General features: G+C 38.6%; 1 protein-coding gene across 4 annotated transcripts in view; it reads left to right on the top strand.

Moving 5' to 3' along the window:
* Positions 1-330: 330 nt before the first annotated feature.
* aclyb (ATP citrate lyase b) overlaps positions 331-22,277 on the top strand; it is a 64,739-nt gene continuing 42,792 nt past the window's right edge. For 3 of the 4 annotated variants that reach the window (XR_013783110.1, XM_079397501.1, XM_079397500.1), the window contains exons 1-9: positions 336-444; positions 9,511-9,687; positions 9,767-9,889; positions 10,584-10,646; positions 12,249-12,439; positions 17,373-17,452; positions 18,252-18,382; positions 18,475-18,593; positions 19,858-19,994. Coding sequence is in view for 2 of the 4 variants with exons in the window: in XM_079397501.1 (XP_079253627.1) it covers positions 9,529-9,687; positions 9,767-9,889; positions 10,584-10,646; positions 12,249-12,439; positions 17,373-17,452; positions 18,252-18,382; positions 18,475-18,593; positions 19,858-19,994 (1,003 nt within the window). In the remaining 2 variants the exon portion in view is untranslated. Of the gene's footprint in view, positions 445-9,510; positions 9,688-9,766; positions 9,890-10,583; positions 10,647-12,248; positions 12,440-17,372; positions 17,453-18,251; positions 18,383-18,474; positions 18,594-19,857; positions 19,995-22,277 lie in introns of all 4 variants that reach the window. The other variant, XR_013783109.1, reaches the window with a different exon arrangement.

The following is a 22,277-nucleotide window of genomic DNA, read 5'->3' as shown; positions in this document are numbered from 1 at the left end:
TAAATGCCACAAACTAAGAAGTAAAGAGTGAACACATCTGCATTAATAGTACCATTAATGTTGGATGTATTATATATACATCCAAAATTATTATTATATTATAAATACATATATGGATTATTTTACTTGTATTTTGTTTTGTTTATTTATGGATGTATATTATATGTATTTTTGTTTTGATTTGATTTTGCTATGTACAATGCTTTGGCAGTATGTATCTAAGTATGTCATGCCAATAAAGCAATATGAATTTAATTGAGAGAGAGAGAGAGAGAGAGAGGCAATGCCACACACTCCATTCCACTAGGTGGCGGAATATGCCCCGAAGCTGATTTGCCAACCGCTATTAACGTCGAAGAAGTAGAAGAACTCCGAGCATCAGCGTCCTGTAATCGCGTTTGACCGTCCCAAACCTCAAGACCGTCACATTGTGTGTTTTGCCCGGTAAGGTTTGGCTTTGTTTGGCTGGGCCGTGTTAATGTTTAAATGCTGTTCCTGAACGCGTGATAAACTTTATATTCGACGCTTGTCAACAGTGTCATCGAATATAATGGGGGTGTTTGTTGCGTCGCTCGAATGTAGAGAGGTTTCCTAATTGTTCATGTGTGACGGGCCACTCTGTGTTTTATTACTCTTTATTTAGTGCTCTTAATATTACCACTCTGTCATCTTATAAATGTTAATGTAGTGCAGGGGTTTTCAAACCTGTCCTGGAGGACCCCCTGCCCTGCACATTTAGTATGTATCCCTCATCTAACACCTGATTCTACTCATCAGCTCATTAGTAGAGACTGCAAGAACTAAATTAGTTGTGTCTGATTAGGGAGACATACAAAATGTGCAGGTCCTCCAGGACAGATTAGAAAACCACTGATGTAGTTGACCAACTCTAGATTTCATTCTAGATCAGTGGTCTCAAACTCAATTCCAGGAGGTCCAAAGTTCTGCAGAGTTTAGCTCCAACCAGCCCCAAATCACACCTGCTTGGAAGTTTCTAATGATACTGAAGACCTTAATTAGCTGGATCAGGTGTGTTTGATTAGGGTTGGAGCTAAACTGTGCAGAGCTGTGGCCCTCCAGAAATTGAGACCAATGTACTAGAGGACAGCTGGAATTGTAAAAATTATAAAAACGATCACAAACACAAAACCTATTGCATGGACTGGGAATGTTACCGCTTTAATTCAGGCATATATATATATATTTATTTATTTGTTTATTTATATATGTATGTATATATACACACACACACATATATTAGTAATTATTTATATGAAAAAACAGTCTTTGTAAGAATAGTCTGCATGTACACTGCTTAATGCACGTTTATTTGCATATTTTTTGTCCCGTCCATTGCTATATTATCACTTATGTTAGTCATTGCAATTTCTTGATTGAATCCCGCATTTATGTGTCAGGATACCTAAGCAATATGGAATTTGATTTGAGTAATTTACAGGTCTGGACAAGTGTGCAATTTTTTTTTTTGTTTCTAGACTCTTGCCCCTGCTCTGTTTTGTAAAATGATCTTCTGAATTATGATTCTGAAAGAATTTCTGAAAATAAGTATGTCTTAAGCAAAGAGTTTTTCGTGAAAGTGTATCAAAAATAATCCTCCCTTTGAGCTGAGCTGAATAATGAATATTTCTATTCAGCTGTCACCATTGCCCTGTGCTTGGCAGATTTTTTTGTCTTACTCCTTCCCTGATGGATCATTTTTCACTTTCATGAACAGTACTTTTTATTAGTGTTAATATTAGTGTTGTCCAAATTACCACTTTGGTACCAAGTCATTGCTAAAATTGTAATAATGTAATGATACCAGTCAGGCTGCATAACTGGTGGTACTGAGCACAGAGTACCACCGATCCAGAGTAGCCTCTGATAGGCAGTAGGGGTGTGCAATATATATCGTCTGCGATAATATCGTAATTGTTGTTTTAACGATGTGCGATTTGATTTTTAAAATACATTTAGAATGATCGCAAATTCAAGACATGGGGGCAGAAAATTTATATATACCACTTCATATTACCTAGTTAATCAATTTCACATGAAGAGTGCTGTTTTTCTCCAAAAATTACCATGATTACAAATGTGATATTGATTTTTTAAACTAGTTCAATAAACAAGAAGTTAATTAGGAGACTTACGTTTTAGACACCATATTTCCTGTTTTTGTGGCATTTCGACAACAAAAATAATTCCAAACACAACCACTGTTTCTCGTCTCTGAGCAACAGGACGGTGTTTCGTTCCTGAATAATCAACCGTTTGAATGATTCGGTTCAATCGCAATGACTCATTTATTAACAGTGACTTGCTGCCACCTAATGGCAGGTTTAATCTCACATTTAAAGCATCTTTTATGATTTAAATAATTTCAAATATCAGTATTCAACATTTATGTTTAATATCAAAACATTATTTATGCATTTGTAATTGCAGGTTAAAAGCATTTATGTCTTGCATTAAACTGTGTATATGCATCCAAATGCCAGATGCATTGGAAAGATGAATTTTGTTGATACTTGCTGCGTCCCAATTCGCATACTATCTGCAGTACCGCCGCTCCCTATACGCGGAGTACGCAGTTTGCGTAGGGCACCAACTCCCAGGGGGCACCAGCCCAGTTGCTCAAAAGAAAAAAAACATGACACGCCATTCCCACTTCCGCGACTGTTCGCACCTCAGGTTTGTGGCTGAATGCAAATGATCTTAATTGATGGACAGCTATGCCCGTGAAAAGATATCAGCAATCCAGGGCCAAAAAAAAACTGTGCGTCACTTTCAGGTAGGCTACATTCATAATCATGTGAAACTTTTTTGGGTGTTGAGGTTAATAACGTGTTTTAATGTCAGTAATAATTTCACCACCACCAGCGCATATAATATTATCTCTGACTTTCCATGTTTCCATGTTCACTGTTCAGGCAACCCTGCTGAAAAAGCAATATAACTATCACAGAAAATTTTAATACCATCACAAATAAATCACAAATACCATTACAAAAATTACAAACCATCAACTTTTAACCATTAAAACCATTAAAAAATGGTTTTCTGTAGTGTGTTTTGGGACATATTCCATTAGGATTTATTGGTTTTAACCATAGACTGTAAAAAAAGATGGACGACGCGTCTCCTCATCCTTCCACTATAGAAAAGTGAAGCGAATACATCTCAGTATGGCTGCTGCCATCTTGAGTAAATGACGTCATTTGGAGCCCGAGTCTGCTCAGTAGAGATTTGTTTGGAGCAAGAGTCTGCTCAGTAGAGATTCGTTTGGAGCAAGAGTCTGCTCAGTAGAGATTCGTTTGGAGCAAGAGTCTGCTCAGTAGAGATTCGTTTGGAGCAAGAGTCTGCTCAGTAGAGATTCGTTTGGAGCAAGAGTCTGCTCAGTAGAGATTCGTTTGGAGCCCAAGTCTGCGCAGTAGAGATTCATTTGGAGCCCGAGTCTGCTCAGTAGAGATTCGTTTGGAGCCCGAGTCTGCTCAGTAGAGATTCGTTTGGAGCCCGAGTCTGCTCAGTAGAGATTCGTTTGGAGCCCGAGTCTGCTCAGTAGAGATTCATTTGGACCCCGAGTCTGCTCAGTAGAGATTCGTTTGGAGCCCGAGTCTGCGCAGTAGAGATTCGTTTGGAGCCAGAGTCTGCGCAGAAGAGATTCGTTTGGAGCCCGAGTCTGCGCAGAAGAGATTAGTTTGGAGCCCGAGTCTGCGCAGTAGAGATTAGTTTGGAGCCCGAGTCTGCGCAGTAGAGATTAGTTTGGAGCCCGAGTCTGCTCAGTAGAGATTCGTTTGGAGCCCGAGTCTGCTCAGTAGAGATTCGTTTGGAGCAAGAGTCTGCTCAGTAGAGATTCGTTTGGAGCAAGAGTCTGCTCAGTAGAGATTCGTTTGGAGCAAGAGTCTGCTCAGTAGAGATTCGTTTGGAGCAAGAGTCTGCTCAGTAGAGATTCGTTTGGAGCCCAAGTCTGCGCAGTAGAGATTCATTTGGAGCCCGAGTCTGCTCAGTAGAGATTCGTTTGGAGCCCGAGTCTGCTCAGTAGAGATTCGTTTGGAGCCCGAGTCTGCTCAATAGAGATTCGTTTGGACCCCGAGTCTGCTCAGTAGAGATTCGTTTGGAGCCCGAGTCTGCTCAGTAGAGATTCGTTTGGAGCCAGAGTCTGCGCAGTAGAGATTCGTTTGGAGCCAGAGTCTGCGCAGAAGAGATTCGTTTGGAGCCAGAGTCTGCGCAGAAGAGATTCGTTTGGAGCCCGAGTCTGCGCAGAAGAGATTCGTTTGGAGCCAGAGTCTGCTCAGTAGAGATTCGTTTGGAGCCAGAGTCTGCGCAGTAGAGATTCGTTTGGAGCCCGAGTCTGCGCAGAAGAGATTCGTTTGGAGCCCGAGTCTGCTCAGTAGAGATTCGTTTGGAGCCAGAGTCTGCGCAGTAGAGATTAGTTTGGAGCCCGAGTCTGCGCAGTAGAGATTAGTTTGGAGCCCGAGTCTGCTCAGTAGAGATTCGTTTGGAGCCCGAGTCTGCGCAGTAGAGATTCGTTTGGAGCCCGAGTCTGCTCAGTAGAGATTCGTTTGGAGCCCGAGTCTGTGCAGTAGAGTCGTGAGGTGGAGCCGCGGAATCAAACTCCCGCCCAAATTCCCGCAGACCCAATCAAGTATAACGTAGTCTCAGCCTCAGATGTCATGCCCACGGAACGTTGACTAAACGTCTGATGCATATGGCACACTTTTCTGGCAAAACCTCAGGAATGTCGAAGTCGTCATCTGACTTGTTGAATTAAACCGGATTTCCGGGAGACGCGAGTGTATGCCAAAGATTCCCGAATGGTCTACTACTTCCAGTTAGAATTTCGAAGTGCGATCATAGGTCGTTTCTAAAATGGAAGGCTGCATCCTCCTTAGGTCGCATTTGTAGGCTTTATACGTCATAAAGAAGATTTTATTTTAGTATATTAATAGTTATAAATTTGCCCACAACACATGGCGTGGTGGACGGGGATTCGATTAGAACTACAAACACGCATAAAATGTGTTAAAAAACTACAAACATGGCGGATATGTGTGACCGACAGACAGGTAGAGAAAGGGATTTGAGTGATAATCTGTCTAACCTGATGAAAAAATATTTATTTAATGTTTTCCACGTTATATTTCATCTGCAGAAGCAACATTTATAATGATACGTTTGGTCATAAATTTTTAAATGCATCATTATGCAAACACATGAGAAGAGTTCTCGGCATGAAAGACCCGTGATGTGCCTCTTCATTTCTCTCAAATTCCCTCAAAATTAAACGAAATGTGGATGATGTTAACTGTGACAAGATGATTGACAGGGCAGTTTAAACAGTTACAGGATGCACGTGACTAAGCAACAGAGCGTCCGTTAAAGACGCACCTATGACAAAGTAGTATGCCCCAAAGCATGCCTACTATTCTGCTACATGCTCAAAAGTATGTACTTTTTCTTAACATAGTATAAGTAGGCGAATTGGGACGCAGCATCCGATATCATTTGCTTGGTAACAGCCCAAATGTCTTATTATTCTAATTCACTGATTAAATGTAAGAATTTGACTCAAAAGATAATGGACACTTTTAGAAGAAATATGGCTTTCTAACAGTATAAATATCCATTAAAAGGTAAAAATCAATTTAAACTTATTGGAAAAGATTAAAGGTGCCATAGAATGCACTGATACAGTATTTTAAATTGTTCTCTGATATCTACACAGAAGGTATGTGGCTTAGGTAAGGGCAAAAAATCTCCAGAAACGATTTTACATGTCCATTTACAACCCTAGGATTTCTCCCCAAAATGAAACGGTCTGTTATTGGCTTATTTGGCAGGGTCATGAATAATAATGAGCTCTGCTCTGATTGGCTGTTTCACAGTGCTGCTCAATGTTGAGCTCTGCTCTGATTGGCTGTTTCACAGTACGGCTCATCAGCAAGAAGGAAGCACAGGGAGGAAAATATATATTTAAATACTTTCTCTCGCAGTTATATCGTCGGGTAATTATACTGTATATAAAACGCGGGCATCAGGGAGCCGTTATTAATATGCGAGGCATTGAAACTGCTTTTGAACGATCAGGCGATCACGTTATAGTTTCACTTTCAAGAGACGCGATCACACAAACTATGTTTACATTATGGAGCAACAGTACTTAACACACATTTCACAAGCTCAGATGCTTGTCAGTGGTGCTCAGGATCTGTAAGTCATTCGCCATCATCCTCATCTCTCCTTACTGAGAGTGAAATCGTATGTACTGTAACAGGCTACCGCTAGCAAGGAGCTAACCATGTCCCTTTAGTGGCTCGCGTTATTTGCTTTCTGTGCCTTTCTGAATACAGACACCAACCCATCCCTGCACTTCACACCCCCTGCACGGCCTGGAACATAAAATTTATTTTGTTATTTTCGCTGTTGTCCGCGCTTGTTTATTTACAATACCTGCAGAGCTTCTGATGGTTCGGCCGGCTTAGAACAAGGGCGGGTTTATGCAAATGTTGGGGGCGTAGTGATCCCGACTGTTGCGTCACAGTCGGTGTTATGTTCTGATTCGCCTGTTTTTCAGTGGTCTTTTTTAATCACGAGATTTACATATGAAGGAGGAAACTATGGTGTTTGAGGCTCACTGTATGTCATTTCCATGTACAGAACTGTTATTATTTAAATATGCCAGGGTAAAGACAGTTTTTCATTCTATGGCACCTTTAATTTCTATCAGTGTGAACTGACCACCACACAGAATATGAAGAATATCAAAAACTCAGCTGTCTATGGTAGTTCTTAACATACCAGCACAATAACACACTCAGCAAAATATCTTATTATCATTATAGATAAAACCCCAGAAAATATTGAGATATAATTTTTTGTCAATATCGCACACCCCTAATAGGCAGCTGCTTTGAGTCATTCCTGTATTTCTATTTACATGTTATTGAAGTAGGGCTGTGCAAATAATCGAATACGATGATCATGCGCATCTACTGTAGTCAGTAAAGCCGGTTCTGTGATTAGTAGTAAATCTCCTTCATATGCTTTCAGATGGAGTGGCATTTACGACACAGAGCTGTAGTTCACTGACAAGCTATGCAACATCGCGTTCATAATCGCAGATGAATCACATTTGATTTTGAACGTGATATTGTGTAGCTTGTCAGCGAACTATGGAAAAACAACTTTTATTCAAATTCAGAATGGATGATGTACAGGTGCATCTCAAAAAATGTGAAAATCATGAAAGTAATTTTTTTGTAACTTATTTCAAAAAGTGAAACTTTCATATTTTCTAGATGTATTACATGTAAAGTAAAACATTTCAAAAGTTGAAAATGAGGTGTAAGCTCTAATTATCAAAATAAAAAAAAACCTTTTGCAATGTTTTACTTTACATGTATTGAATCTAGAATATAAGAAAGTTTCACTTTTTTTTCACGATATTCAAATATTTTGAGATGCACCTGTATATCCTAGAAAGCATGCAAAGAGCACTCCCTTCATAATCTCTAAAAAGCTGTTACTCCCTTCTAAAATTTCAGTTCATCACCACAAGTTCTGTTGTAATAAATGAAGCTGTCTACACTGCACAGTGAATCTCTTATTTACATTGTGTCTGCATTGTTATAATGACAGGGTCCTTGAGGCATTTGAAAAATATCGAGCAGACTCCAGCTTAGACACCTGTGATAGTATGTTGCCTATGTAGCAAAAATAAGGATTTTTTAAATTGTGTGTCAGATCTTGGTTATGCATAAAAAAACAAGCTTTCTGCATCTTTTTTTCTGTCATGTATGACTATTGTGCATCTAGTGTCATACATAATATGGCAAATGTACTAATTATTGAAAACAAAATTCCCCAAAATTTTGGGAGATTACTGGCACAAAACAAGTCAATTTGATTAAAAATAAAAACGGCATCCATGGTGGGACTGATTAGCGGAGTGTCATTTTATGGCTACTGTTTGTGTCTTTGTTTGTGCTGTCAATCACGTTATAAAATCTTATATATTTTTATAATACACATCACTTAATACTGTAAACCTGTTAATCATGTTTGTGTGCTTTTACCACACACTTGATAATTGAATAATATTTTCAGTGTCATGTGATTAGGTTTGGTGTTCGGTTTAATCAGCCTGTATACAGTGGTGTGAAAAAGTGTTGGCCCCCTACCTGATTTTTAATTTTTTTTGCATGTTTGTCTCACTTTAATGTTTCAGATCATCAAACAAATTTAAATATTAATCAAAGATAACACAAGTAAACACAACATGCAGTTTTTGAATGAAGTTTTTTATTGTGAAGGAGAAAACAAATTCCAAACCCTTCACAATAAAAAAAAAAGGATTTTATCCTTCACATTGGATAAGGCCCCTTACAACAAATAAGACATTTTGATCACACAATGCACTAGTGTAGCCGTGATACCAAAATTCCAGTAATTGGTAGTAATACCAATTTAATCATTCTCAATAAGCTTTTCCAAAACCCTCTTTTCCAGCCCAGTGCATGAAGTTATTATAAGAAAAAGGCCATTACTACTAAAGTCCTTTAGAGTATTCAACTTCTAAACCATTGTCCCCAAATCTTTTTTTGACAAAAGATGTTTTGTCTCCTCTAGAGTTGCACTGTATGCCAGTGCTATGGTAGTATCGCCATGCCTAAGCCTCAAAGTACCAGTGATGCCACGGTATTTTCCAATTGGTAGTACTGTGATAAGGGCATAATGGATAGAGAGTTGGACTTGTAACCCGAAGGTCGTGGGTTTGAGTCTCGGGTCCGGCAGGGATTGTAGGTGGGGGGAGTGAATAACCAACACCCTCAATACCATGACTGAGGTGAGACCCTTGAGCAAGGGCCGAACCCCCAACTGCTCCCCGGGTGCCGCAGCATTGGCTGCCCACTGCTCCGGGTGTATGTTCACTACTGTGTGTACACTTGGATGGGTTAAATGTAGAGCACATATTCTGAGTATGGGTCACCATACTTGGCCACACACCACTTCCCTTTCCCCTTTCCCTTTCCCCCTGTGATAGAGTTTTGTGCAGTTTGGTTATGAAGTGTTCAGTGAAAACCGCTGTTATACTAAATTCTTCTCGAGAAATTCAAACTTGACCCATATTGAAATTGTATCATTGTGTGTTTAAGCCACAATGCCCAGTTTATTCAGTTTGATGGAGAGTTTATCTTTTAAGCATCTGGGTCACATACTTTTTTTAAATAGCTTTTTCAGTCTGGCCTGCTTTATTTTTATTTTCTCTCCAAGCTAGTTGACTCAGAATCACATACTCTGATACTGAGATAACACAGGCAATGTTTTTCGTATAGAAATGCTTAAGGTGCTTAAGGCAAATGTCACAGCCAACAGTCTCACAGACTTTACAATCATGAGTGACGCTAATGAAATCATGTCATTCTAATTGAAATCAGTGGATTTGCAGTTTTCAGCTTTGTTTCAAGTTTGTGTAGAAGCACTAAATATTTTCTTGTCTTTCTGTAGGCAGTATTATCGGCCGTGATGTCTGCTAAGGCCATTTCTGAGCAGGCAGGAAAAGAATTCCTGTACAAATACATCTGCACCACAGCAGCCGTGCAAAACCGTTTCTGCTGTGCCACCGTCACTGCAGAGACCGACTGGGACCGCCTTACGCAGGACCACCCGTGGCTGCTTACAGAAGTGAGAATATGTCTTGGTTTCCTGTTCCATAAAACTACATTGTTTTCAGTGTAATATATTTGTCTGTCCCTCCATGCAGAGGCTGGTTGTGAAGCCAGATCAGCTGATCAAACGCAGGGGGAAGCTGGGATTGGTGGCAGTTGACCTGAACCTTGAGGGTGTTCAGGAATGGCTGAATTCACATCTGATGACAGAAATCACAGTAGGCTTTATATTTTATATTTGTATATACTTGGACTGAGTGTTATTTGCTATTCAAGTTTATTAATTATATAATTTCACTATACCTAGCTTTTATGTTACAAGCAGGTACCTTACAGTTTATTCCACTGTATCTACAAAACACTGAAACATGCTTTAAACAAATGTGATGTGACTTTTTCTGGCAGACATTTAAATAGATTTAATCCATGCAGCAGAGCCACTTTGCAGGTAAAATTAAATTAATTGCTCTTTACATTAAAACTTTTGACACCGAAAAAAAAAAACTGAATCATGCAATTACCTTGATCTTACAAAGGTTCAGAGATTCTCTATAATCAGCGAAAACCTTTTTGATCATGTCATTACTTTGTTGCCCTGCTGCCGGCCAGTCGTATCAATACATCTGCCTTTTCCAATGAACACAAATAACACACTGTAATCTCGGACAATTTAATCCAGATATTTTAATGAAATGCATTTAAATAAACTAATTAGCCAGTATTACTGTTCTGCACTGACCTGTCCTGCTTTTGTTACTTCATATTATTGAAAAGAAAAAAATGTATTGGTAAGCCAAATATTAAAATTTATATTGTGGCTCCTAGGAATTTAAATAAAACAGAATAACTAGGCAGTGACATGATTCTAAGGACTTGTTTGATGGAAAGTGTTTTTTTTTTTCTGTTCCTCAGATTGGGAATGCGAAAGGGATATTAAAGAACTTCCTCATTGAGCCATTTGTGCCTCACTTACAGGTATTACAAATGTGGTTCAATTTGATCTTTATCAGTGTCTTTTTGTGGGTCATTACACACCGTTCCTTTCCTTCATTTATGTTTATCACTGCCTGGCCAAAAAAGTTGGATTTTAGGAATCATTTTGAGTCATTTTTCCAGTGTTTAATATGTTTCTGCAATGTAATATGTTTGGCAGCGACAGTTCTTTTAACCCTAACAGGTGCAGTGTGTAGCTTTTTATTCCTTAAAAAAACAACAAATCAAATCTTTTTAGTTTTTAAAAGTTGTGCAGTGAATCCCCCTTAAAACAGAACAAATACAATACATGGAAAAATTGAAAAGAAACACTGAAGTGTCCTTACAGAATCTTTGAATAGGGCAATAATGTTTTTCATAGGGAATCAAATGTTTACCTCAAGTGACTTATCCAGATTTGTACCATTACCACTGAATGTATCTAACCAAGAGGCTGTAAAAGCATATTATAGTTTAGATCAGAGCTGGGCAACTCTGTCCTGCAGAATTTAGCTCCAGTCCTGATCAAACTGAACTGATTAGTTTGTTCAGGCGTGTTTGATCAGGGTTGGAGCTGAACTTTGTTGGACAGTGTAGAGGGCCATAGTTGCCCACCTATTATTTTTATTCTTATTTAATCAGAAATGTTAGAATTGCTTCCTTTATAATTAATCATTGATAGTTGTTAAAACTGCAAGCATACAGCTTTTGTAGCATCATTTATTAGAATGTAATAATGATCCATTGTTTACTTTTAAATCCAGCAGAGACAAAAAAATAATAATACTTCTTTATTAGCCAACTAGATTCTACCTTATCACTTGGCAAAAACTCTCTGTGCTACATATTGTTAGTGCTGTGCACATCCAGCCAATTCTCCTCACTGCAACAGTGTATGTGTCATGTTAATGTTACTGAGTCGCTATGATTGGAGCGTCTCATTTTTTTGAATGAGTTAGCTGTAAATGTTCCAGGAACAAAGACATCACTTCTCAAACCAATGAATAGCATTATGAAATGGCCTATACACAGCTGTGTAAAATAATGATTCTGCGACTTCTAAGAAGTTTTGCCAACCTGGAGTTTTGTCAAATCAAAACTTTATGAAAGTTGTCTGATGTTGCTTTATAAAATAATGGATTACCCAGTATTCATGAATGACATTTAATTGTTTGGCTTTCATCACTTATGTATATCTTTCTTTAGAAAGAGAATTTTCAGAAATTTGCTTGATTTGACATGTCTTTGGGGCAGTCGGGGCCTAATGGATAGACAGTTGGACTTGAAACCTGAAGGTCGTGGGTTCGAGTCTCAGGTCCAGCAGGGATTGTAGGTGGGGGGAGTTAATAACCAACACTCTCTCCACCTTCAATACCACAACTGAGGTGAGACCCTTGAGCAAGGCACTAAACCCCCCAACTGCTCCCCGGGCGCCGCAGCATAAATGGCTGCCCACTGCTCCGGGTGTATGTTCACTACTGTGTGTACACTTGGATGGGTTAAATGCAGAGCACAAATTCTGAGTATGGGTCACCATACTTGGCCACACACCACTTCCCTTCCCCTTTCCCCTTTATTTGAGCATGTAATTTACCTCTCTCACAGGAAGAGGAGTTTTATGTATGTGTATACGCCAACCGGGAAGGCAGTCATGTGCTGTTCCATCATGAAGGTGGGGTAGACGTTGGAGACGTGGACATCAAAGCCCAGATACTTTTGGTGGGAATAGACGAGAAACTCACAGAAGACATGGTTACACAACAGTTACTTATACATGTTACAGATGAGAAGAAAGAGTAAGTATGCTGATCAGTTTCATTTATTTTTGTTTCACATCTGTTAATTTAAAACTTTATTTTAGTTTACTTTTGGACTTTTTGCAGACATACACATTTCAAAGTCTTTTGGTGATGGCATGTTCTGAAAGTAAAGAAAATCCTTTGAGCTTTAAAGGGATCCCTGGGTATTAAGACTTGTATGGCTTATTATAACGTAAATGATGTCTCTTACTGAAATATGTAGTAGAAAACCCATTAAAGATTTGTTATTTTAAAAAATCACATCGTTTTATACATATTTTGGACTATGGGGGGTGCCATTATTATGATGACGTAAAATGGTTGCACTTGGTGAGCTACTGCCACTACCTGTTGCTATTTTTACCACAACACAACTCGGAATAGACAACTTGGAAAATAAAATACTGATATGATGACCACAGCTACTGAAAGAGCTTACAGGTGGCGATGGATATAAGTATAGGTTTAAACCAAACGCTGTACCATCGATTTTTCCCCACAAGGAATCTAAGCGCCCTGGATATCGAGGGAAATCCGCGCTGAGAAACTCATTTAGCGGCCGCGCGTCATAATTAGTGTCGGCATGTTTACATACGAACAGATGGGATCTAGCGTTTCTTGTCTTAACCGTTTGTAAGCTCTTTCAGTAGCTGTGGTCTACTAAAAGACTCAAAGGCATCAGAGCTAAAGTGGAGAGAAAAAGAAGCAGGTCTTTAGGAAGTTTTATTTGTCCACAGGCATCTTCCCATTCTTTTCTCCTCTTATCGCTAGGAAAGCATTGAAGTCTTAGATCGCTTTTCTTGTTGCCCTTCGACTGAAAATTACAACCAAAAGCCACACAATGTGGTATCGTATCAGTATTTTATTTTCTGAGTTGTGTATTCTGATTTGTGTTGCGGTAAAAAGCCAAATACTATAGAAAGAAGCACCAGTAGCTCACTGAGCGCAACCATTTGACGTCATTGACGCAGAATGTACTGAGCACATAAAATAATGGCGCCCCCCCATAGTCCAAAAACAATGTTGATTTTTTTAAATAACATACATTTTCATGGGTTTTCTACTACATATTTAAAGCTGTTGTCCGTAACTTTTTTTGGTTAAAAATTATCCAAAAGCAATATTTGAGCAAGTACATAACCAGCCAGTGTTCAAAACAATCAGCTTACTTTAGCCCGATTCACAACAGTTATCTTATCAACATCAACATGTTTCTATATGTGATTTGTTACATCACGATTTCAAAATAAAAGTTCAAACCCTCGCTCTGAGTTTGCATGTGGCCAAATATAAAAATTATATGGATTTAAACGTCATTGAATCACGCTGTAAAGTGAAACGCCGCTGGCGCCCTCTGCAGGTATTTGTTATAAGCTTATAATAATTAATGTTGGTTATTATGTAGTATAGGCATATTACTTTATGTATTTTAACAGTGTTGTTCAATAAAACCATGTGATTACTTGGTTTTTGATACTTTATTCAAACCAATTATTATTGTCTCATCGTTAGTTTAATATGTAGTCATACTAAAGCCTGCTTTTCACTTAGGTCTATTTATATTACAAAAAAATATCAGATTGCTCAATTGTCAAAATAATCAGATTACTTGATTACCTAAATAATTGTTAGTTACGGCTCTAGATAAGTTTACGGCTCTAGATAGATTTTGCGGCGTCTTGCTATACTTATCAACAGCTGTCTAAAGGGTGCCATCAACATAATCAAACTGATATTATATAATAAAAAAAAAAAATGTTCAAAGCAAATGTGTACACATTCATCTGATCTGATCTTATGGCTGTTTGAGAAAAAAAAAAAAAACTTATAAGTTACTTATAATTACTTATACTTATTACTTATAAGTGGTCTTTTTCTGCTTTAAGTAAAGTGATAGTGATTTCATATCTTGTCATAAAGTGGCAAGATATGAAACTTATAATACATTATAACTATGAGAAATATAATATAGGGTGATTTGAGTCCTTGATGATATTGGCAGCTCTAATTTTGCAGCGTTTGAGGTAGATGTCCTGCAGAGAGGGGAGAGCAGCGCACAGCTCTCTGTAGTGCTTTGCAGTCCTGATTGGAGCTGTTTCCATTACCACACTGAGATGCACTCAGTGAGAGTCAATACACTTTCTATGGTCCCTGAATAGAAAGTTTTCAGGATTGCTGGTGAGACCCTGAATTTCCTCAGCTGTCGCAGATGGTACAGTCTTTGCCTGGCTTTCTTAACCTGTGTTTGGATGTGTGTAGTCCCAAGTCAGGTTCTCGGAGATGTTTACACCGAGGTACTTGAAGCTACTCACCCTCTCCACAGGGGTCCCACTGATCATAAGAGGAGTGTAGGGCTGCTGCTTTCTCTTCCTAAAGTCCATGATCAGCTCTTTTACTTACGTTCAGAGAGAGACAGTTGTCCTGGCACCATGATGTGAGTCTCTCTACCTCATCCAAGTATGCGGTCTCATCGTTGTTGGAGATGAGGCCTAGAACCACAGTATCATCAGCGAATTTGATGATAGATGTGGAGCTGTGAGAGGACACGCAGTCATGCGTGTAGAGAGAGTAGAGCAGGGGACTCAGGACACAGCCCTGTGGGGCTCCTACATTCAGGGTGATGGAGTTTGAGGTGAACTGGCCAACTTTCACCACTTGAGATCTGCCGGTGAGGAAGTCTTGAATCCAGTCACAGAGTGAGGGGTTTAGGCCGAGGTCTGTGAGTTTAGATGCCAGCTTGATGGGGACTATAGTGTTGAAAGCTGAGCTATAGGCAATGAATAGCAGCCTTACATAATTCCCATTGTTGCTGTCCAAGTGTGTGAGGGAAGAGTGGAGGACGAGAGAGATGGCATCGTCCGTAGATCTGTTTGGGCGATAGGCAAACTGAAGAGGGTCCAAAGTGTCAGGTATGGAGGAGCAAATGTGGCTCTTTACAAGTCTCTCAAAAACCTTCATGACTATAGAAGTGAGGGCAATTGGGCGATAGTCATTCAGGCAAGAGGGTTTATTGTTCTTAGGCACAGGGATTATGACTGATTTTTTAAATGAGGTGGGAACCACGGAGGTAGCAAGGGACTCATTAAAGATAGAAGTGAACAAACCAGCGAGCTGATCAGGCTGATCAGCCGGTTATCCCATCAGGTCCGGCTGCTTTCCTGACGTTCACTTTCACGTTCACTTTCTTTAGCGCCCTCCGAACCTCATCCTCTGACACGGTGGTTACAGGATCATCGCTGCTCTGCCTGCTGCTTCCTGACGCGCTGAATCGAAGCGGCCGTAGAAGATGTTTAACTCATCGGCCAGCAACGGATCTGCTCTCACCTCCGCGGAGGATTTGTTTCCGGAGGCACTGATGGTCCTCAGTCCCTGCCACATCCGTCGAGAGTCATTGAGCTGGAAATGAGACTCAATTCTCTCTCTGCATCTGTGTTTGGCGGCCCTTACTGCGTTTGCTTACTGCTGTGTCTGCCTGTGGTGGAATGTACACAGCAGTAACTATGATCGATGAAAACTCCCAAATAATGGAAAGATGTTCCAGATGAGACGAGCAGGAATGCGACAGAATGGAGATATTCCTGGGATCACACCATTTCTTGTTAATCATGAAACACACTCCTCCACCCCATTTACCGGCCTCTGCTGTTCTGTCCGTCCGAAAAAAATGAAGTTATCACTTGGCATTACAGCAGTGTCCGGGACTGAGGACAAAAGCCACGTTTCTGACAAACAAAGGATGTTACAGTCCCTTATGTCCCGTTGGAAACTAATCCTTGCTCTAAGATCATCCATCTTATTCTCCAAGGATTGGACATTTGCGAGCAGAATGCGCGGAAGAGGAGGACTGTGAGCCCTTTTCCTGAGTCTATCTCGAATCCCAGTGCGTTTCCTGCTGTGTTTCTTGATCCTTCGCCTCGGGGGGTTGCATGCACATCAAATAGACAGAGAGCAGTAATTCTGACTAAAATATTACATTTCACTAAAATATTATGCTACAACAGCACCATAAACTGCAGTACGAAGAGTGTGTCACAGCCAGTTGCTGTATTAATTACAGTCTTTTATATAGTTCAATTAACCATTGTTAACATGTTTATTTATTTATTTTTTAGTAGAGGAGAAACTGTAGAAAAGTAAAACTGCAGTAAAACTTCAGAAACAATATATATTTTTGAGATGCACTGACATTTTGCGGCTTGCCCTGCTTGATGCGTTTTAGGCTGTTGACCACTGATTTGTTATAAAGAACTGGATTGCTCATGAGATTATAACAGTAAAGCCACTGCACTGCCATACGGGGAATTCCACACATTTCATTAAATTAAGTCTAGCTGATGCGCTGCACATACTCTAGGTCATTTTTAGTCAAGGTATTAGCTGTCAGTCCCTGATGCCCTATGGTGATTAGGAATCACAGAATGGCCACTTAAACCGTTTCAGTGGCTTCACCTGCAGTGTTTTTATACATTGGTTCAGAGACCAGAGTTTTCAGGTGACTTTAAATGCTTTACTGTGTGGTTACGTAACCGTTTAAGAACAAATAATAATGCAGAAATGAATAATTACATCAGTAATGAATAACAATGTATTCTGGGACTAACATGGGGTGCATATCTAAATGTATGTTCACAGTAACAACAACATAATTGTAATATTACAAATATTACATCTGCACAACTCAATGAAGACAATTGTTCTTAGATATACTAGTGTTTTGTTGTAATGTTTCAGGTAATGGATAGTATTGTATACTAGTTTTTGTGTAAATACAGTAAAATATAAGTTCTTGGCTTTTGAGAATCAATGATCAAATCAACGTATAGAACAATCAATATATTTTGCCCAACCCTATTTAGCAGGAAAATAACACTGAAAAAATTTTCATCAATTAATGGTGTCTTTAACATAAATAACTTATTGTTTTTTGCAGAGTGCTGGCAAGCTTCATAGTGGGTCTCTTCAATTTGTATGATGATCTTTACTTCACATATCTAGAGATCAATCCACTGGGTATGTGCTTTCTTCTTTCTCAGTCCTGTTATTTGAATTAAAGGTGTTTAAGGCAAGCATGAACATTAATATTTACTCATACTTAAAGTTCTAATTAATATTTGGTGTGTGACTTTGAGTCTGCTCGCTGACCTGAACCATATTACATAATTACTTGTAAATTTTTTTGTTTTTGTTTAACCATAATGGTTTTCATAGAAAAACACCTCAAAACGACAACAAACTGTGCTTGGTAACTTGATATTTCTTGGCTACAATAAGCTGTAATGTGGACCAGACTTCATACCGTTGGTCAGATGTGCAGTATTTGTGCTGTGGACATGAATGATACTTCATATCATGAGGCAAATTGAGCAGACCTGTGTTGTTTCTTTTTTAGGTGGTCAGACTTAATGGTTTTCCATTTGTAAGTGGTAAAACAGATGGGATGAAATCCTATAGAATTGTGACAAAGTAACCTGTCCCTGTCGGTTAGCACAGCACATACACACCGCATCTTACCTCACTCCTCCTCTGTAATCCCCTGCTGAGGCGATGTTGCTGCATCAGGGTCCCATCCCATCAGGGATAGGGTATTGGATCATTTTCCAATACCCCATCAGGGTATTGATGGGATTGCGCTCTCTAATTTACCCTGTTTAGTAAATCTGGCCCTAAATCTTATAAACCGGTACTGAATAAAATAGAAAAGTGAGTACTTACAGGAGAAAAATCTAAACTGGTGCTAAAAAAACAAACAGGATGGTAATCTTGGTAATCAACACCAATCATGTGTTATTTTCTGTGTTCATATATGCAGTGGTCACTAAGGAAGGAGTGTACATCTTGGATATGGCAGCCAAAATTGATGCTACTGCTGACTATATCTGCAAGCCCAAGTGGGGTGATATGGAGTTTCCTCCTCCATTTGGCAGAGAAGCTTATCCTGAGGTGTAGTATACAAACGTCATGCCATTACACACACATATCCGAGAGCATATGTTCTCTGGCTCAGAATTGCTTTGTTTCTGTTTTGTGTACAGGAAGCATACATAGCAGATCTTGATGCTAAGAGTGGCGCCAGTCTGAAACTCACCCTACTGAATCCCAGAGGACGCATCTGGACCATGGTGGCTGGTGGCGGTGCATCAGTGGTGTACAGGTTGTGCTGCAAACATCTTAGCCCTCAGTTAGATATTAGATCAACCAAGGGCATAAATATGAGCTGTGGCTCATCTGTAGAGCCAGGTGGGGCAAAGGCTTGTCAAAATTTTCATCCACTAGAAAACATAGACCTTTATATAAACTGAATTAATCCTAAATCCTAATCCTAGGGGTGGTGATGGCACAGTGGATAAGACACATGCCTTTGGTGTGAGAGACCCGGGTTCGAATCCACTGTGAGACACCAATGTGTCCCTGAGCAAGACACTTAACCCCTAGTTGCTCCAGAGGCGTGCGACCTCTGACATATATAGCAATTGTAAGTCGCTTTGGATAAAAGCGTCAGCTAAATGAATAAATGTAAATGTAAATGATAACTCTTAAATGTGTTTAGCATTCTGAAACAATTTTTTTTTTTCTGAATTTCTAGACTATTTTAAAGAGTCTTTTTTTAAAACAATTTGCTTAAGCAGTCTTCTTCAACCTTTACATTTAGTAATTTATGACTCTTCTATCCAAAGCGACTTAAAAATTAGGACAATGGAAGCAATCAAAATCAACAAAAGAGCAATGAAATGCAAGTGCTATAACTACATTCTATAGTTAATCAACATTCAAAAACAATAAATGCTACATTAAGGCAATTCTAAGATGTTTGTATGCACGTGTGTATTTAGAGCCCATCAATCAACAGTAGAGTGCTACCCTTAGACCGAATTACACAAGAATACTAGACCTCTGCCAATAGTGCTGTATATTATATTAATTATATAAGTTAAGCTAGTACTACAACCCATAATCTACCTACATTTTAGGTGATGGGGACAGGTGCCATTGATGTAGATACAAAAATGACTTCTTTACTGTTGGTTCCTTCTAATAAATAAGTTCGTTACTTTTCTCCTGGTTCAGTACAAAATGTAAAAAAAGACATCTGGATGTTCTTTGTCTGTTTTATAATACTTGATCAGGGATATTTTATAACAGGGCTGTATATGTGATCATTGTGTGCAGCAATAAGGAATTTATTAATCTTTACATTTAATAATAAATTTTTTAAATAGAATGTGTCCTTTAACATTACATTGTGAACTAAAGTGAACTAAGAACAATTGTATTTTTATTAACTGGCATTAACAAAGATCGGTAAATGGTTTAAAAATGCATTACTTATTTATATTGTTATTATTTAATTTAGCTAATGAATTAACTGATGCTACCAAATGAGACCTTATTATAAAGTGTTGTCCTTGATTGTTTAGTGATACCATCTGTGATCTGGGTGGAGTTGATGAACTGGCCAACTACGGGGAATACTCTGGTGCTCCGAGCGAGCAGCAGACGTACGACTATGCCAAGACTATCCTCTCCCTAATGACCCGTGAGAAACACATTGATGGTGAGTGTGTGACAGAATAGCGTGCTTTTTAAGTCATGAATTATTAGTGTGAAAAATATAGTAATAACAGAAATGGAAAAAATAATATATAATAAATGGCATTTCAGTCCTATATGATTTCAGTGGTGCTCTCACCAAGACAGAAACCTATCAATCAACAAAACACAAAATAGTGTTGCTATTGTCGCAGCTGGTTAAGACAAAATTTTGAAAATTTCCTACAGTAGGCTGCGCTACTGAAACATCTGAAATATTTGAAAACTTCCTTGAATTTTTTTTTTAAATAAAATTCCGGATTTTAGAGCATAAATATCGCCACCAGTTGTGTTTTGTTCTGAATCCTTGTTGCTTTCTAGTTCTTTTAGTTTTGACTCTGTCTTGCTTATCCAGCTGCAAGATATAGTTTCTTCATTGAAAGCTACAAATTCTCCTATGGATGTTGTTCTGTCACGTTTTCTTATAAATACTTTTAATTCTGTTGCCCCCATTATACTGGCCATTATAAATAGGGTAAACGCACCCATTAAGCTTACATACCCATTAAGCACACTTCCATTTTTGAGATCAGATTTTAAAAAGAAAAAATTATTTATTATCCTACTTGATGTCTTAACCAATTGATATGTTTGTTACTATAAACCTCCTGTGATGTCAAGTCAATCAGATCATTGCACACTAAGATATGCTTGTCCAGGGCCGTTTCTCAATATGCGTTCTTGTCTGCGTCATCAGTAGTCGCCCAAGTACTGTTCCAATTCAAAGTTCACATCTAGCGAAGTACAGTTCAAATTCCCGGATGTGTCCTTGCTCCGCCCCTTTTATCAAGGATGCATCAAGAGGTGACTTGTGCGAACTTAAGGTGGCGCGGTATCCCAGAATGCATTTCACACCAATCAGCGAGCATTAATGGAAAAATTTTCAAAATATTAATGTTATTGTGTCATGAAATGCCGTTCTAAGCGTATTTCAGGCGAGAATGTAGTTGTTTAAAACTCAAATCTGCGGTTTATTTATAAAGATAGCGCCTATTTGAACATTTTTTTCGCCGATTTCGAAGACGTGAGCTCCACGTGATAACCAGGTGCTCAGTGCTCATGTATCCGCCGAGAGCAGCCTCACAGTGGCTAATCCTTCTGACATTTGGCTCTGATGTCTCTGTAGTGGTTAAACATGAGATAAAATAAATTTTGGGTAAATCTAACAGGCAATCTTTGGTCTCATGAATATATTATTTCTTCCAGGTAATTTCCAAAGTTATGTTTCATAAATTATTTATTTATTTATTTATTAATCGTAATACAGCGCTGACTTTGTTAACGTTGCATACGTAATGAATTGTTTGCTTTTGTCTTTATTTCCTATTACAAGTCTCTTGAAAGCACCCTTATTATACTTTATACTTATACTTTTATAATGGCTGTTATTGTTCATTAAAACTGACATTTAACAAAAAGGCAGAGTTGTGCTTGTCATATTTCATTTTATTACACATACAGTGAAGATAATCAGAGTATATGTGCACATATTACCTAAACCACTGTTTTATATTTTTTGAATGAATACGAAAAGAGGGTTGTGCTTTATATTTTGAAGGAAACGAAAAGGCATTAGTGTTTGAAATCATTTCGTTTTTTTTGCAATGTGTGTAACCGTTGCATGAACCACATTTTTGTGGCTATTAATATTTTAAATGAAACCGAAAAGAGGCAATGCTGTTTGATATAATTGTTTCACTGTAATGTATGTACGTTCCCTGAAATACATTTTTGCGGCTATTAATATGCTTACATGAAAACAAAAAGAGGCAATGGTGTTTGATATCGTATTTCATCGTATTATAATACAGTGTAACTAAGGCGAGCTGACTGATGTTATCAAGTACGCTGCTGTTCCATTTGCAGAATTACCGGACTTGTGTCTTGCGAAGTACGAACTACCGAGGACGCAAGTCCAAACTTTGCGTACTTGGTATTGAGAAACGGCCCATGTGTGACTGGCAGCCATTTTGAAAGCTGTCTAAAAACTTTCACCAAAAGAGGGGTCCCTTAAATGTGTGTTTTTTTTTTTTTAGATGTTTAAGCCTTTATTTTGGGTAAGTTTCACTACTTATTGTAAAATTAAGAGATTAATGTTCAGACTTTTGCATATTATATCCTGGAACTTGGATGTGGGAAATAATTACATTAGATCAAAAAGATACAGAACACAGTTAGCTGGCTAGCTGTATAAGATTGTGTGCTACACTAACATATTACTTCACAGGCATTACTGGCTTGTACTTTT

Source organism: Barbus barbus (genome assembly GCF_936440315.1).
Source record: "Barbus barbus genome assembly, chromosome: 38".
Classification (NCBI taxonomy): Eukaryota; Metazoa; Chordata; class Actinopteri; order Cypriniformes; family Cyprinidae; genus Barbus; species Barbus barbus.
The sequence above is the reverse complement of the archived record's forward strand: the minus strand, read 5'-3'. Positions and strand labels throughout refer to the sequence as shown.